Source organism: Scomber japonicus, chromosome 10 (assembly GCF_027409825.1).
Source record: "Scomber japonicus isolate fScoJap1 chromosome 10, fScoJap1.pri, whole genome shotgun sequence".
Taxonomy (NCBI): domain Eukaryota; kingdom Metazoa; phylum Chordata; class Actinopteri; order Scombriformes; family Scombridae; genus Scomber; species Scomber japonicus.
Genome location: NC_070587.1, coordinates 18,903,612 through 18,920,706, shown reverse-complemented (window position 1 = coordinate 18,920,706; position 17,095 = coordinate 18,903,612). Strand labels below are relative to the sequence as shown.

Sequence of the window (17,095 nt, the reverse complement as noted above, 5' to 3'; positions counted from 1 at the left end):
TTACAGAAAACACTGTATTTTTCTCAAAATACATCTGCACTTTTAATTGTTTGATTCAAAGCTTTAGTGCTATGAGCTGTGAATCCTGAATAACGCTCACTTTGCTCATATTACGGAAAGACACAAAGCACAACAATGTTGTATTTCCTTCCAAAAATCATTCACCTTACTAATATTACAATGTCATTTGCACAGTCAGCATGCTTAGGAAAATGAACAAGCAATCACCAATCTACATAACCTTGTATTTTGTGGCTTTTAACAGCATTTTGTCAAATCATTAGTCAACCAGAGTATGCAAATCTGACAGGGTGTTTGTGAACGCAAGAAATGAAGAAAAATAAGACTAAATGGTAAAAAGACACTCACTGTACATGGAACTGGAATTCCCCCAACAGGTCTGCAGGCAGCTTCCTTATTGGTGATGTTGGTGCTCCTCTAAAAATGTATTTTTTAGTGGTCTAAATGAACTGTCAATAAACAAGGCCATCAGCCTCTCTACACACAGTTCTGGGTCTCTCTTTAGCTCTCGATCTACCTCACTCCATCATCCCTCTCTTTCAAGGGGGGAGTGAAGAACAAAAAGGCACCTGAGGAAATGTGGACGTCTTCCTGATTTATAAATGAAAAACAAACAGGTTGAGCAGGCCCGGCCAGCCAGAACCAATAATAGCTGCGTAGGGGAATGTCAGCTAATCATGCAACATTTTTCTGTTGGCCATTTACTTTTACACACACACACACACACACACACACATACACACACACCTGTTATTCCTCCCTCACTTATTCCTACTTCAGTCTCTTTTAATTTTAGGCACTATCTTCTAAACCACTAGGGCGGCAGTATATAAGTATGGCCTCCCTTCTTGCACTCCCACTGACGTGTCTAAGGTGTTTGCCCATGCAGGTAATGCCAAACGCTATAGTGTCCTTTCTCTCTAGTTACACTGAATGCTATCCTGGGGCTAACGCTAGTGTGGTCACAGGTAGACGTCTACAGGAGCGTGAGTCCCTCTCTCTCCCTCTCCCTCTCCCTGTGTAGGTTTTGACTCTGAAAACAGGTATGCTACTTTAAATCTAGCTCTCAAAAGCCTTTGTAAATTTAGCTTAGCCATGCTAATTTTGTTTTCTTTACTTGATTAAGTAAATTCTTTGTTGTGAACTGTCACTTGCTTTAATTTGTATATTTTGTTGTACATTTTGGGTTAATTATTTCCATTGTAACTTTTTTTTATCCTTCTCAGTTGCTGCAGGCTGCTGCTGGTGGTGGTGGTGATGGTGCTGGTGGTGACGTGGGTGGTGGTGTCCCTCCTCCTGTGTGCTGTGCTTCCTTGGATTTTTATCACAAAGTAAATGTCTGGGTCAACCCTTTTTCTTTAATTTATTTATTTTTGATGAGTCCCCTTCTCCTCCACTAGCTCTTTCCCCACCAGTAAGGCCTCAGCCCCTGATTAGGCTCCCTTTTCCTCATATTTTGTAATGAAGTGTCTTTTAATAAATTGGGAACCACGTGTCTTGCCTATCGAGTTGAACGAACCTGTGATTCTGATAAGTGGTAAATCATTTCTTGGGTGCCAAGATGTCGTCGTCGACCAACCAAATTCACACTGAGGTCCTCCGCTCACCACAGACGGACCACAAAAATCTCCCTTACCTGCAATCAGCTCATCAGTTGAACTCACGCCAGGCTCAGTGGGCCTGGTTCCTGGGCCGATTTCAGTTCACCTTCACCTACCGCCCTGTGTCTAGGAACACAAAACCCAATGCTTTACCCTAAATCTAACCCTAACCCTAACCCTGTCAGTTTGATCATCCTGTGAAAGACTTGCCTGAAGAAACCGTCCTCCTGTGTGGTTGGAGCAGCCAGGTGGGAGATCAAGCTGGTGGCTCAATGTGACTGTCCACCTAACTGGATGTCTTGTCTTGTCTGCCTGTCTCCGCCTGTTCCATCTGTGCTTGTAGCAAATCCTCCCATCAAACACCTGCTGGCCTCCTATGCCCTTTGCCTATTCCTCATTGTCCCTGGTCCCACATAGCCATGGACTTTGTGACTGGATTCCCACCTTTTGATGGTAACACAGTTACTCTAACCATAGTTGGTTGTTCCAAGGCTGTGCACTTTGTCCCTGTGTCCAAACTCCCTTCAGCTTTAGAGACTGCCAACCTCCTCATCCAACACATGTTCAGACTCCATGGCATCCCCCAGACATCATTGCCAACCGGGGTCCTCAGTTCTCCCAAGTTTGGAGGGCCTTTTGCCAGGCATTAGTGATATTGACCAGCCTCTCATCTGGGTACCATCAATGGATGCAGTGGGCCAATCAAGACCTTGAGTCAGCTCTTCGGTGCATCACCTCAAGACATCCTGCCTCTAGGTCCACCCATCTACCTTGGGTGGAATACCCCAACAACTCCCTGGTCAGCTGTGTCACAGGTATGTCTCCCTTCATGACCTCCATGGGCTTTCAACCTCCCCTCTTTCTGGCCCAAGAGAATGAAGTTGCAGTCCGCTCGATCCAGGAACATCTTGGGCGTGCTCGCCGTGCCTTGCGTAGGGCAAGGGCAGCCCACATGCGCACCGCTGCCCAGAATGAGTGATTGGCGGACCGACATAGCTCTCCTGTCCCCCATTATCAGCCTGGCCAGAAGGTTTGGCTCTCTTCTCGCAACCTCCCTCTGCAGACAGAGAGTAAGAAACTGGCTCCCAGATACATTGGCCCATATGAAATTGAGAAGGTGATCAATCCCAGTGTAATGAAACTCCAGCGGGTTCGACTGCTTTTTTTACGTGAATGTTCACCCTGCTTTTTACATGTCATTGTTGGAACCTGTCTCCATCAGTGCTCTGTGCCCTCCAGCCATACCCCCTCACTCAATCCCCTGGCTTATTGACGACCATCCTGTTTTCTCTGTCTGGCAGCTGCTGGCTGTGTGCATATGGGGTCAGGGGTATCAGTACCTCATAAACTGGGAGAGATATGGTCCGGAGGAATGATCTTGGGTGTCTCGCACCATGATTCTGGACCCTGACCTCCTTCGTGACCTCTATCGGCCTTTCAAGACAAGCCCAGAATACTGCCGGGTGGCATCCGTTGAGGGGGGTAATGTCATGGTGTTTGTTTTGTGTTCTGGGGGTTTGATGTCCTTTTTCCCCCTTTTGTTTCTCTCCCTGGCAGGGTGTGTGCAGCTGAGGGAGTGGCTGGCTGAGCAGTGCCTTCATTACAAGGCACACCTGGTGCTCATCCAGTAATTACTCCTGCCATAAAAGCCTGGTCAAGACACTCAATTTTATATATTAGCCATTTGATGATGTGGCCCCTCGTCCATATGCTTGGAGAAGAAAACATTGTTCATGACACAAAAGCAGCTGTTGTAGATTCTGCGGTAATTGTTCTTTCAAAATGTTCATGACTACAGTATGAAGAATGGCCATCATGACTGATTATTTTCTTTTTGTAGAGGTGCACTCAACGGGATAAAGAAGTAGGGGGATGCTATTTGAAAAGCAAAGACAAAAGCAGTTTCCAGGCCTAATGTCTGCTTTTACAGTAGCATACCTCTTCCTGCTCACCATTGACTCAACATAAACTTCTTCCCCGGAGTTGTCTGTGCTTTCTCATCTCACAGGTAATCCGGGCCTGTAGACATCGGGATGACAGATTCCTGTCCCAGATCTTCTAACTTCAATGTTGATTTTCAATGTGCTTCTCTCTCCTATCCTTCCTCTCTCTCCTCTACCCCAACCGGTTGAGGCAGAAGGCCGCCCACTTTTAGCCTGTTTCTGCCTGAGGTTTCTTCCTGTTTTTAAAGTTTTTTTTCTTCTTCTTTTTTTCTTGCCACTTTCGCCAAGTACTTGCTCATGTGAGAATGTTGGGTTTCTTTAAAATTAAACTTGAAGAGTACAGTTTAGACCTGCTTCTGTAAAGTGCCTTGAGATTACTTTTGTTGTGATTTGGCGCTATATAAATAGAGATAGATAGTCGTCTGGCTTTTATACATGCTGTAACTTCATTAATATAACATGTACATCAATAATTGTTAACTACAGTTATTCACCTCTTCCCAACCCACAGTACTCTTTGAGTATTAGCTTCCCAGACCATCTTGAACTGATTTTTGGGGACAAAATGGTGACAATTTTAGGTAGGGGTGCCGGGGCTATGAAATTTGGTTTCTGGGGGTTTTGGTGCAAACTGGTAGTGTGGACTGAAGATTACCAGGAACAGTTTTCCCTGTGTCTCTATGGAGTTCTGTTACCCTTGTGGCCTATAAACTCTTGCAGATGTCCGAAAGTACAGCCCTTACAAAAAGATCTCATTCTCTAATTTGTAAATTGAAATGCATGGACAGCCATTCCAAAGTGTGTATTTGATTTTGTAAAATGCAGTATCACAACTCAGTTAGAGTTCATATATTCTTTTTTTTGAATAGCTCCAAAATCAGGATCCAGGAAGCAAATGAACACGAGTCATCGTTCAATACTTACATAAAAGAATATGCAAAATTGGTATTCCTAACAAGAGATCTTTCATACTACATTAATTCCAAAAGGAGCATATGCCAATCACATTCCCGATTGGTTGTCGATTATCAAATGCAAATGATCTGGCCCCTTTTTAGCAAGTTTTGGGACAATCCCCCACCCTTCCCCAAGTAGCACAGCAATATGATAGATAAATTAAAACTCTAGACATTACAGGAAAAAAATGCAACAAAAACAATAAATAAATCCTCTCCATTGTCTCTTAAGCTCAATGCATAACATTTGGATTTGAGATACAACTATTATAGGTCAAACATGCACTGTGGTTTAACCCTCCTGTTGTGGTTTATAAAGTATAAATTATCACCCAATTCTGTGTAAGACGTTTTTATTCAACTTAATTCTCATTTATTACCACAGGTTTCACACATAGTTTTGGAAATTATGGTCAATAGACCTCATTTAAATTAAACTATATCTCATTTTTGAGTTAATGCCTGTTGTCATCCTAAGTCAAAAATGACCTGAGGACAACAGGAGTGAGTACTTCAAATTCATCATGAGCCAACCCATAGTATGAATTCTTCCTGTTTCCTTCAAAACATTAAAGCCTTACTTTTACTACAATAATAATTTACTACAGAATTGTTATATTCCACAATATTATGAGACTGTTTCAGTTGTGTGTGTATGAAAGAGTTTCAGTAGTGTGTACTGAGTTATTCGGGTGAAGTGCTGCCTGCTTTTGGTTCCGGTGGTAGATGTGAGCCAAGCGTCAATGCGCACAGTCCTATGACTTGAGTCAACTATTACAGTCAGAAAAATCAAGTTCACATTATTAAAAAAAAACAAGTAAGCCAGTAAAAAGTACAGAAAACTCAATGTAGCAAGTAAAAGTAAAAAACTGCCATAAATTAAGTTTATTTAAGTAAGGTAATTTAATTAAGGTCAATGTTTGCATTTACAGTGTACCAACATCAAGTAAAGATATTTTCCAACTGTTCCTTTAAATCAATCCATCAAACTATATTTATATAGCACCTTTGACACAGGCTAGTGTAGTTCAAAGTGCTTTACAATTAGTTGATTGACAAGCCGATAATACGACAGAGCAAGCGACACCAAAACGAGAAAGAATAAAAAAAATAGAAAAAAATGGAGTGCCTGGTTGACTGACTCAATCAAGACTTTCACATGAATCTGCAGACTGTTGAACATTGTCTCTTTAGCCTTCATGTTGATAGAGGAAATGAAACTGGATTTTCACCAGAAATGTGAAGAACATTATGAGAGGAAGCAACAACGCTGAGTGCAGTGATGATGAACACATTATGTGTTAACCTCACATTCTTGATTTGACTACAGTTTGTGTTTCTTTTTGTAGCAAAAACATTTATTTTCAAAAATCCTGATGATCCTGTGTATCTGAGTTTCTTATCCTAGATATGCTTAATATGTCATTTTATACCCCCTTCCCCACCCCCAACCCCACCTATAAAGCACATAAAGCCTGTAGTCATACATAAATATATCCAATCAAATGTGATCTGTGGAGAGCAGGCTTGATACAGAAAAACTGAACATTTTAGAGCTTAGTGGCAGATCAATTTGGATGTCACTTCTAACTAATGTTCTTTTCATTTAAAGAAGTACATGGTTGTGATCTAATTTATTAATTTTTCCGTTCCCCCCTGACTTCATTTACATAGGCAGCTGTCTGAGTGACTGCTGCAGACAGGAAGCAGGGAAGTTACTAAAAAAACACCCACTTCTGTTTTTCAGTCAACAAAAAAATGTCTCCTAGAATTTACCAAGGGATACGCTGTTTTAGTCAGTGAGTATTATCACAGTAACTTTTAGAAGCAACATGTCTTTTGTTTAGTTTTGTTACTGAATAAAACACTATACTACTATACATTCATCTCAGTGTTATACTGTCTGTAGATTGAATGAGTAATGAGTATGTCCTGTGTCATCATGTTACAGGTTGATTTTAATAATGATGGAAAGCTGGATTCGGATTATTCTGGTTGTAATTCCAGGTAAGGAAACACATTTCTTAATTTTTCTTTGGGAAACTTGCTGAATCTATAGGGACCGGTGAGAGCAAAATTAGTATGACACAGAACACATAGAGCCGCAGTTGCCACATTTATAGGAAATACATCTGGTTGAAATCCTCTAACTGACAAAAAGTGGCTATAACCAATATTTTTAATAACCAATGGATCACATGACTACTTGTATGAGATGATGAGGAATTCTCCACTCTAAGGAGCATTTTAGCATATTTCAGCTCATTGTTTTAGCTTTACAGATTGGAGTTTGGTCGAGTTTGTTTGCTTTTAATGCTCTCATAACAGCATAACAATATTTGACCTCTAATTGTTTCAAATCACATCTTAAATGTAAAAGTATTATTGTTTATTTCATTTTCCCAGAAGAATTCTGATTTTTAAAACGGCATTAAATTAATAACTAATAAAACACATCATATGTTTCATGATCTGTCTGCAGGAACATTAAGTGCCTATTCAGACTATTCAGTGACTTTTGAAACCCCAAATGTGTGTGCTGTGAGAGGATCATCGGTGGAGTTCAGGTGCTCGTACAACTACACGGCTTCGGAAACTGTTTTTAAGACTGAATGGTCCAAGGGTGAATTAAAAGATGGAGTGTGGGCACGGATTGAGCTCTCAAAACTAATTTCGTATGAAAATCGTACTCAATATCTTGGAGACCAGTTGCACGACTGTAGCCTGGCAATTCATGACCTGCAGGATAATGACAATGGATATTACTACTTCAGGTTTGATACAAAGAGATATGGATGGCGAAGTAAGGAATCAGTGTATCTGTCTTTCACAGGTAAAATTCTCCTACATTGATTGTTTCTCTGCTCAGTTCAAATCAGCTTTTCTGATCATCATGCTCTTTGTTCCTTGAATTAATTGATGCCCAGACCTGATAGCCAGAGTGAACCCAAACCCTGTGAGACAAGGAGACAATGTGACTCTTGAATGTGGGACATCCTGCCAACTTCCCACCGCAGTGTGGTTCAAAGATGGACATCCAGTAGCCAAACCAGAGTTCCAGGCCCAGTTAGAGGATGCTGGGAAATATGCATGTGCTGTCAAAGGACAGGAGGCTGTGCAGTCAGACTCTGTGGTGCTGGATGTTCAGAGTAAGTAGAGTAAGTTGACTATGAATGACTTACAGGCTGTTCTTAAACATTATACTTTTATGATTGCATTTGGAGTTTGATTGCATGTGCAGACAAATGCAGCAATGCACCAGAAAAACACAGAGAAGACTGCAAGCTAGAAAACATAGAAGTGAACAATGCCTGATTTTAAATACTTAAGCAATACAAATATTTTAAGGAAGGAAATTAATTCAGCACATTTGTTAGATCACAGATAAAGAGATAATGAGTTTTGTTGCGCAACAGTGAACAGAAACTTTTGTCTGGTTACACAACTCTACACAGCACCTTTAAACTGTACTGCAGGGCCCTGTGACATCACATTTTTGTGTTAAAAGTTAAGCAGATTTGAAACAAACAAACACATTTCAACCAAAAAGGGTTTGTCAAACTAGATGTTAAGTTACTTGTGCGAAAAATGCAGACTATATAGTAAGTGACCGTACTGGTGTTTTGTTTTTTACCCAGGTCCTCCATTGAATGTTTCTGTTGAGCTGAGTCAATCTGGACAGCTGTCAGAAGGCAGCAGTGTGAATATGACATGCAGCAGTGTAGCTAACCCTGCAGCTGATAGCTATACCTGGTACAAGAGCACAGGTTCTCCCAGCTCCAGCTCCCAGCTGCTGCAGGTGGGCTCAGGACAGGTGCTGTCTATTCCCTCTGTGGAGACGTCCCACACCGGACTCTACCTCTGCCAGGCCAGGAACAGTCTGGGGGAGAACAACTCAACCAAGGTGCTGCTGACAGTGGACTCATCAGACAGTGAGTATAGCTTACACACAGAGCAGTGAGGATCTACGTAGATATTGATTATTTCTAAGTATCCAGCATAAGATTATAATTAATCTAATATAACAATTATTTTTTCCATACAATACTTGACCCACATTCGTTGATTATACCTTCTCAGATAAAGGAAAATTGCTAACTTCAAATGCTGAAAACTAACTAGATTGGAAGGATGTTACAATGTCAAATTTGTTGAAATTGACGGATTCTAAAAAATAGGACTAATTGTTTATGATGTCGTCAATATTTCTAATCTTATCTGTTTCTTAGTAGATTTGAAGTTTATTTTCTCACACTTTTTTCTCTCTTTACTAATAGTTCAGCGTGTCATCCTCTTTGTTTGTATTGGAGTCAAAGTTGTTATACTACTGTTACTTCCACTGGTGATTGTATGGATTTGGTAAGTTGGTTTTATACAACAGTTTCACTTTGCATCAGTTAGTCATGGGTAATTTTATTATGAGTCATGAATGTTGATGAGTTCAGTGAAAAGTTTTGTCTTTTTTCACATAAAGGAGGCGTTGCCTTAAGTCTGCTGTGGACGAAGAGGTAAGGAGGACAACCTAGGTCTGTTAAAATGAATCCATTACAGTTTCTCACATTTCTCATGTTGTCTCTTCACTTTTCAGGAGCACAGCCACGATTATGAAAATGTCAGCACTCAGCCAGCGGGTCAAAAAAACAGGGTTACACAGAGGAAAATGCCTGCTTAAAGAAATCAGAGACGGATGATGACATTTTATTGCACTATGACTTGGCACACTGGCACAAGAATGTGATTGTATTTATGTTGGCAGCTGGAGTTACAGTAGAGTAACATGTTTGCCTGCTTGAAAAATTGAGCTTCGCCTCTTGCTTATTCATTCTCATGGCTCTCTATTGACAGAAGGATTAGGGACCATAATGTTAGCAAGAGAACTGTTATGCTGCTTTTTATTTCATGAGTCAAATACAACTGACTTAGTTTTGAGTATAGACTCACATCTTATGGCAGTCAGTGTTATTATTATAGTGAATATGCTTTGTATATTTAAGTAAAGATGTTTTTTCATGCATTTTTTAAGCCAGTATTTCATTTTTAAGTCTATATGACATACTGCTGTCACCAGCACCACTATGGTCAGACCAGGATATGGTGCCCCCTTGAGTTTGAAATACAGAAGTACATTTTGTTTGATAAAATTGTAATATTGCATCAGTCTACCAACTTAGTAACTTTATAGACCTCAACGTTACCCTTGTTTTTCAAGTTACAGTTTTATTATTATTATTATTATTATTGACCGAACACTATTTTAACAGTAGCTGAGAAAACAGCATAGTTTATGGTTTTCACTTTACACAGTTAACTGATTAAAAAAGATTATGTGCCTCATACAGATAGACATGCAGAATTTAGCATCATGTAACAGTTGATGATAAGCTATTTGCTATCTCTTCAATTTGTATTCTTTTTTATATTTATTTCTCTCATTAGGGACTAGGGATGCAAATTAGCAACTTGCTATAATCCGGCATATTTACAAAGATGTCTAACATTTATGTTCATTAATATGCACTGTCCCTATCCAAAAATAAACTATTATTATCATTATTAAGCCAGTGATCCCTATTTATTAATAGTATTGTGTTTGTGTTTGTGTATGTTTTGTAAAACATGTTATCATGATTTCTTCATTATCATAATGTTGTGATTATTGTTTTGTGTCATTATTATGTTTAGCTGTGCAATAAGCACTCTAATTTGTTTCAAAGAAAAATTTCCTTCCACAAAAAGCTTTTATTCAATCTGAGATCATACACATTTTGTAATATACAATAATATACTGTACAGAAAATTTGAAGCATTGTACATAAGATGGAAGCTCACATATGTGGCATTACAAAATGTGCAGCATTGTATTAATTAAAAACACAAACAAGCTAAACACAGCTAAATGTAAATACAGCTGATTACAGGATCTTAAACAGATGTACACAGATTTAAACTGCTGGGAAATTAAGCATTGTACTTCCTGGGTCACTTAATTATCATTTAAAAATAGATACTGTTTGCACCACTTTCCACAGTTATTCACATTTTAATCAATCAGACAAAGTCAAAATTCCAGAAATAAACTCTCAAGATGAAGATATCCAAGTATATTTTGTAAATGCGTATCCTGTTCTTAAAGAGTCACTGTCCTCCTGGTTTTCACCCTCCTCCAGTACTCCTCAGGCTCTGGTCAATATCTGTTGGTGTCTTATCATGCTAAAGAGTTTACTGAAAACCACACAAATATGACCCAGTCCTAACTGCTAACAGCATTTAATTGGATCATTATGACTGAATTTTCCGTCATCTTCATGCTCATCATCAGCACCACCAACAGGCTTACAGTTACAGATTCTTCAGTGTTCTGGGTGTTGCTTACACAGTACTTGGTGCACTCTGTACTGAGGTATGTTAATAAAATCAGTAAAGTAAAAGTGTCAGTTATAACAATAACTGTGGATGGCACCTACGATCTGGAGACTTGATGAACTGTAGAGACTGTAAAGTCATGTCTGTTCCTGCAACCAACTAGAGCATAAATAAAATGGACATAACTAGTGGTAACAAAAAGAAGGGTCTATTTTCTTAGTTATAATAAATACGTTTTTATATGAAAATTGCTTTGTTAATTCCTGGCAGCAGCATTTAGCTTATCTTGCAGCACAATCACACTTAAAGAAATGATCAATTCTGCACCGACAGGGCAAAAATGTTCCAACAGTTATTCTTTCACTTGGGTTCTGTTGATTTCATAAGTCAGGTGAGTTAATCACTGTTCAGCTCATGGCCTTAAAATACAGGAAATAAACAGGAAACCAGTGATGCATACATGAATAAATGTTTGAATTTGTGTTGACAATGACTCTCGGATGTCTCTGTTCCTCTATGTACATATTGTCTTCATTTGCTTAAGCGGCTGCAAATGTGCTACATCAAACTGTATGAGGTGAAAATGGTTTTAAGATGTCTGCGTTCTTGGTCACTGGAGGGGTGAATTGGAGAGTGACATAAGTTATTGATGATGAAAGCTCCAAGTTACCAAGTCAACCCAAGTGGAGTTACTCAAATATAGTAAAAAATGTGCTTTTGGGGGCTGTAAGGTGTTGTGGAAATAACTTGGTGCAGAATAGGTCCTGCCGGATCTTTAAGGTGCAGTATTATTTGTCTCAGTGAGGACATATGACTGGTGCGTGGACGACTTCTGTTTTCTGAAAAGAACAAAAAATACTGAATGAAACCTACTGACATTTAGATAATTATGTTTGTTCGTTTATAAGAATATGAAATATAATTCAGAAGTGATTTCATTATTTCATCATCATGTGTCACATGATCCTGTTAAACACACACTTGTGATGCATTACATGTACTGAAGCGAAGGCTTTTACTGTAGGTCAAATACTCGATTGCCTTATTAGTTAATTTTTCCACTAATCTGACAAACCCTCGAGATTTCTAATAAATACAACTACTGATAAAGAATATAATAACACAGTGTGGTTATAAGAGAAGCAAAGAACTCACCTTGTTATGATTAAGGCTATCATAGCTATAATAGTAAGTAGGATGATGGTGATGGCCACTCCAATAAGAACAATGATGACTCCTGATGGGGTTCTTGGGTCTGATGTGGTTCTTGGGTCTGATGTGGTTCTTGGGGCTGATGGGGTTCTTGGGGCTGATGGGGTTGTTGCTGAAATGAACAGACCAGTGGTGAGATCCAGAACTTACTACAGGTCAAACAGTCTGAAACAGTTTTTTCCCAATACAATATGAATAGACTTTGGACAAAACACATCCCGGGGTTCAGTTGTTTGACTGGACTTCATGTGTTTGAGGAAAAATGTAATGTGAGGGAGTTGATCTATGCTTTCTTACACATCTTATACAACATTTTAGTGTTCCCTCCAAATAACAAAAAAAACAACAACAACAACATTTTTTTTTTTTTTTTTTACCTATTTAAGTATTTGAAAGATAATGTTACTAGATGTAGGGTCATTTTGGCCTGATAGCATATTTTTATTATAAATAGTGTCCCTAATAGTGGCCAAACATAAGCATCATAGTCAAAGGGCAGTGTGTGCAATAATACCACCTACCTCAATATGTTTAGTATTAATCTGTCACTACTGTTATGTAAGCACCACCTTTTTTAGCTGGAGCCATTAAATCTTTATAAACCTACCACTGGAACCTCCGAGGCTCACAACAAAAGTCTGTGCTCCGTGTTTGTTGCGTGCCACACAACAGTGCTTCCCGTCTCTGTCGGTGGTGAAGTTTACACTGCTGAAAGTCTGGTCTCTTACTGTGTCAACCCGGGATCTTATTCCCTGATAAAAGCTTTTATCTGCTGTAGGGAGGCACGCTGCACCCTGGTACCATGTGTATGTGCGGACAGGAGGGTTAGCATCACTGCTGCAGGTCAGAGTCACAGAAAAACCATCTCCCAGCTTTCCAGAAGACAGGATGGAGACAGCTGTGTTTCGAGGAGAGTCTAGAGGAGAAGGGAGTCAAGTCATATTCCTTTAAACCCATTTTCAAACTGTATGGGGAAGTTGCTTCATGATGCCAAACAATTCTTAATAAATTATCTGTTGAAATTGTATAACAGCAGGATGTTGCTGCACAGAAATAACCTTAGTTTTAGGGTTTCATTTCAAATTGATAGGTCAACAAATGATTGTATGAATGAACGAATAAATTATGAGCTGACATTAGAACATAAAGCTGTTGTAATATAGAAGATGATTTCATATGTTTTGGAGACTTAAATCAGGCGTAATCACTTACATTGCACATCGACTGCCACCATATTTGACTTTTCTTCTTTATCTCCAGCATGTATCTGGCAGTAGTAGCTGCCAGAGTCAGCAGATGTAACTGCAGTCATGTTCCACACCTGTTCAGTATATCTTGGGTTAGAGTCTGTGTTTTTGTACCATTTGAAATGGGCGTCTGGACTGGTCACAGGGCTGCAGCAGCCTAGACGTAAGACTGCCCCCTCAGTGATGTCACGGGAGGGACTCACTAACGCTGCGACTGCGCTGGTGGAGTCTGGAAAAAAAACAAGGAGTAGGGAAGATGAGAAGTAGAGTGAGTTGATAGCAGGTAATTTAACTATAAATGCCCTGCATACTGATGATTGTGGTTATACAAAACAATGAAGTACTGAGACAGTGAACTGAGTCATAGTGACTGTAGACTTACAATGTACCAGTCCTACCCAGAAACAGTTCTACAGTGTCAAGATTTCAGAAATGTGAAAACAATTCCTCTTCAAATCTAAATACATAAGAGGTTACTCCTTTATACATACTACTTCATATCTATTTTTTTTTAGTACTTGCTTGTGTTAAAGCAGAGAAAAAAGAAATTGCTTGACTACAGATACTGCCATGTAGCACTTTGCTAACATATACATGTACATGATCTTTCTGCAGGATTGCCTCCAGATGTTTACACAATATTTTGTGGGCTGAAACCATCAAATATATGGTACCGTCCCAATATAATTTTGAAAGTTTCCTGTGAATTTCTATATTTCTCCATGTTTAATTTATTTAATGTCTATGTATAGTTGTGTATGTGTATGTCTCAGATTGACGTTCCAGTGTATGACGGTCTATTGATTGTTTTTAGCAGTATTTTCTACCCCACAAGGTATACATTGGGAAAAGTGGGAAAAATGGTTAGATACTTATATCTATTAATTTCTATGTTTCTCTTGTATATTTTTTAAATAGAAATATTGCTACCTACCTTTTAAAAACCCACTATGTGTAACTTATTAAGCAAAGATGCTCTTCAGGTCTCCATATTCTTTAAAAAAAAGTCCTGTGTCCTCACTGCTGTCTAGTCCTGTCTCCTAAAAGTCCAATCTAGCCTATGTATGGCAGCACTAAACCTGTGATACCAGTGATAACAAGATGTTTAGTTGGCCATAAAATAGTATGTTAGCTTCCGATTAATCACCAGTCTCCTATTTCATGTAGTTTTCAAGGAATGTTTTAATTTTGCTTAGCCCTCTAATAACTGACTTTTTGAGCATTCAGCAGGTCTAAATAGCCAACTACAAGTTTAACTGGATGAATGCTCTCAACCTGTGCAGTTGTCATGAAGAGTGTGTGTCATGAATATTTGTGGACAACTGCAGTTTGAATACATTTCTACATATATGTAAAATACAAATATACAGCTGTGTGATAGTTAATTAAATTATATTGTATTTTACTGTTTTGGTTGTTTTGTTAATCATACATCTTAGCAGCATAGCAACAGTGTGAACAACAAGAAGACAACAAAATGTGACTTCACGTTTCTCAATAATTACTCAAGAATACACTTCCCAGTGCCAACCACTTCACTCTTCACAGCCAAGATGTGCCATCCAGATTTTTCAGCAATGACTAATAGCATAACTTAACTTAAATCCTCTTTTTCTCAGTTCAGCAGAGACAAGATTCAGTTTGTCCTAATGTGTTTGCTTGTGGGTGATTTGGATACGAACACCAATTTAAAACTTGCTTTGAAAAAAATCAAACTTGTTCTTTACTTTATCAAACAGATTATTATGTCAAGCTGAGTTTATACACTATTTCTGTAGTCAGTGGTCAGTTTCACTTCTACTTCTCACAAATAGCACACATATCAAACAGAGAGTTGCCTTGAGGAAGTGGTTAATCCAAAAGTGTTAAAGCATCAACACTTATGTTATGTGTTGATGCTATAAGTGAGCAAGGTACAATTATTCTTAGTTTTATTCTTAAGTTTTACTTTTAGTTTGTTTCATGAACAGTTACTATAAAACAGCTACTGTAGTGCTGTGAAGCTGTGTGCTAATGAATGATACACATGACAGGACATTATTTATTTAAGACATTAAGCTGATTGTGAAGTACTTGGTAGAAGACTCCAGAGAAGACTCTTCTTCTTTTCTATGTTATTATGTATCATTTTAGGGTTACTTCTCTGTCTACTGGCGCCATTTAAAACAGTGATGTTTGTGTGGTCGAGAACCGCTTAAGTGTTAAAACATCAAGATTTGTGGTCTGTTACACCATCACTTATATTATGATATAATTTAAATAAATGTTCCCTTACTTGCCACAAGGAGCTGTATGCCGCTCTGTGCTGGCATCTTCTGTGTCGGATGGCTGGTGATGAGATAAAACACGTAGGTTCCACTGTCTGACTCTCTCAGATCAGAAATCCTCAGAGTACAGTTCTTTGTTCCTGGTTCTCCCAGGTACTTCACCCTATCCCGGTAGGCTAGATCTGGGGCGATGCCGGCACTGTGGAATACATATCTGACATGGACAGACAGACACACACAGATATGTTTATATTTGTCTCAACTCTGTGCTGAGAGCTCTTTGCTATAATCAGAGGGTGAGCAGATCTGGTCTTGTGTTTTAATCAGTACCTTGGTGTGATACAGCGGCTCTGTTCAAGACACCACATGGCAGACAAAACATGGTACTGTTGTCCTTCAGCTCCTCCACTCTCGAGCCTATTGGCCTAATACAGGAAATAAAGTACTGTAAAATAGCAGATATTTGTTATATGTTTATGACTCCCTATAGCTGCATACTTCCATTCATTCTGATGAGGGATTTCAGACTTTGCAGAGAAAGTCTTCTGGTTACAGACAACCTGCAGGAGGATATACTGTGAGGGCTAAAACAATGCCTTCTTTATTGAATTACCTCATTTGAGAGCTGCCCCTCTCCTTTGGTCCCACTAGAGGTCTGGGGGTAGTCATAGGAACAAGGGAGAACCACAGAGGAGCCAGTCACAGCGCAGATAGGTTCAGAAGGGAGATTAACTGACCATTCACTTGCAAGAATACCTGAAGGGCACATAATGTGTTTATGAAGGAAATTACTACATTAATAATTTAACAACAAAACAATAATTTAAATAATATGATTATGTGACATTACTGTTAAGAATTGTTTTCTATGTGTTACAGCTTATTTGGACATTACACAGTTTTTTCTCTTAGGATTGAGTCATCTGACCGTTCAGATTGACTACAGTATGTCACATCCTTCAAACCATTTCTGTGACCACACACCAGACCTCTGATTCTTATGGACGGTTCCAGTGCTGAATATACTCCACATATGTATGATTCAGAATACTGGATGTTTGCCTGTGCAGTATGAATATTGGCATGAAGGCAACAGGTAGCTACTGTACTTTCATCAGGATCTTACCTTTCAGACAAAGTGTGAACAGCAGCCAGCAGCTCCATGTCATGTCCGCACCCATCTTCATCTCCTGACCTTCCTCCCTCACCTCCTGCTCACCTTTGACTTCCCCTTGTCTCTCCTCACCCTGGATGTTCCTGTCTTCACCAGAGCTGTCTTCAGTTAATGGTGTAAGTACTTCTCTTTCACCAGAACTAAGACTTATATATGTCAAATGGTCCAACTTCCCTTTTATTTTTTCTGCCAACGAGGAACTGAAGGTGATGACTAGGCTTTAATGTCAGCAGGGGGAACTTACTTCACACACACACACATATATGTGCTTATATTCGTATGTTTGGTACAGTATGTGTGTTCTGATTACC

At 39.2% G+C, this 17,095-nt stretch overlaps 2 protein-coding genes across 2 annotated transcripts; one reads left to right on the top strand and one right to left on the bottom strand.

The window, feature by feature from the left end:
* Positions 1–3,016: 3,016 nt before the first annotated feature.
* On the top strand, positions 3,017–9,252 carry cd22 (cd22 molecule). Its single transcript, XM_053327626.1, has 9 exons — positions 3,017–3,104; positions 3,180–3,249; positions 6,473–6,528; positions 7,004–7,354; positions 7,449–7,670; positions 8,160–8,453; positions 8,799–8,880; positions 8,996–9,029; positions 9,110–9,252. The coding sequence occupies exons 1-9, from the start codon at positions 3,017–3,019 to the stop codon at positions 9,191–9,193; spliced, it is 1,281 nt and encodes a 426-aa protein (XP_053183601.1). The 3' UTR covers positions 9,194–9,252.
* A 2,292-nt stretch (positions 9,253–11,544) lies between these two features.
* LOC128366534 (cell adhesion molecule 4-like) lies at positions 11,545–16,818 on the bottom strand. Its single transcript, XM_053327269.1, has 8 exons — positions 16,737–16,818; positions 16,224–16,366; positions 15,941–16,035; positions 15,619–15,824; positions 13,309–13,572; positions 12,704–13,012; positions 12,040–12,208; positions 11,545–11,723 (listed from the first exon to the last, which is right to left on the bottom strand). Exons 1-8 carry the CDS (start codon positions 16,795–16,797, stop codon positions 11,660–11,662), a joined length of 1,311 nt encoding a protein of 436 aa, XP_053183244.1. The 5' UTR covers positions 16,798–16,818; the 3' UTR covers positions 11,545–11,659.
* Positions 16,819–17,095: the final 277 nt, after the last annotated feature.